This window comes from Olea europaea, chromosome 4 (genome assembly GCF_002742605.1).
Source record: "Olea europaea var. sylvestris chromosome 4, O_europaea_v1, whole genome shotgun sequence".
NCBI classification, from domain to species: domain Eukaryota; kingdom Viridiplantae; phylum Streptophyta; class Magnoliopsida; order Lamiales; family Oleaceae; genus Olea; species Olea europaea.
Window position 1 is genome coordinate 3,852,881 of NC_036240.1, and position 866 is coordinate 3,853,746.

An 866-nucleotide genomic window follows, 5' to 3' on the forward strand; every position below is an offset into this window, starting at 1 on the left:
AAAAAAAAAACTACTAATCTAAGTCCTCGGCCCCTTCCCCCGAGGCTGTGCCCCCCTGCTCCTCCACCGCGTCCTCGCCGTCGACGTCGACCTCTTGGTCCTCGACGGTGTCCTCGGACTCTGACAGCTCGAGGGTATCAGCAATCTCGGGGATGTTCTTTAGATCCTCGGGGTTAGCATCGGGCTTCGATCTCAAAAATGCCCGAGCTTCCTTGAAGGCATGGAAGTACGAGCCCATGGCATACTCTCCTTTAAGGCCGTTAAACTCCTTGGACATTTTAAAGTCCTCGATCGCAACCCCTCGAGCTTCAGCCAGGCGAGTCTCAAAATCAGCCTTCAAACGCTCGATCTCGAGCTTTAAACCTTCAGAGTCGGCCTTAGCAGTTCCAGCCTCTTCTCGAGCTCTCTGGGCATCATTTTTCGAATTCTCGAGCTCCTTCTGAAGAAGAAAGCGTTCAGCCTCCAAGTCGGCTATCCTCTTCTCCTGTGCTCGAGAAGAGTCCTCGAGTTCGGTGGTCTTTTGGGCCTCGTCTTTCCCCTTCAGAGAAAGGCCTCGGGCAATGCTCAAAGCCTACACCATACAAACCCGAGCTTGAGTAATCACAGTGTTTAAACCTTTTTAAATCAGAGTAAATTAGGCGAGCTTACCTTCAGAGTAAGGGATTCCAGAGCCTTCATGCCCTCATCAAAATCGAGGTCCTTCCTATACTTGTCCACGATGCTTGACACCAGAGGACACCAGTCAGGCTCCTGATTCTGGAAAGAGGGCATAGGCCTAACCTCATCATCGAGGTCAACAACCTCGGGAGTACTCCTTGGCCGAGGATGTGATCGAGGTGGACCAGTAGGAGTCTCAGTGGCCTGTG

At 52.2% G+C, this 866-nt stretch overlaps 1 protein-coding gene across 1 annotated transcript in view; it reads right to left on the reverse strand.

The window, feature by feature from the left end:
* Nucleotides 1–13: 13 nt before the first annotated feature.
* Nucleotides 14–866, reverse strand: part of LOC111392537 — a 3,479-nt gene continuing 2,626 nt past the window's right edge. The window contains exons 4-5 of the mRNA XM_023017904.1: nt 649–861; nt 14–571 (exon numbers count right to left, since the gene is read on the reverse strand). Coding sequence (XP_022873672.1) covers nt 14–571; nt 649–861 — 771 coding nt within the window. The remainder of the gene's footprint in view (nt 572–648; nt 862–866) is intronic.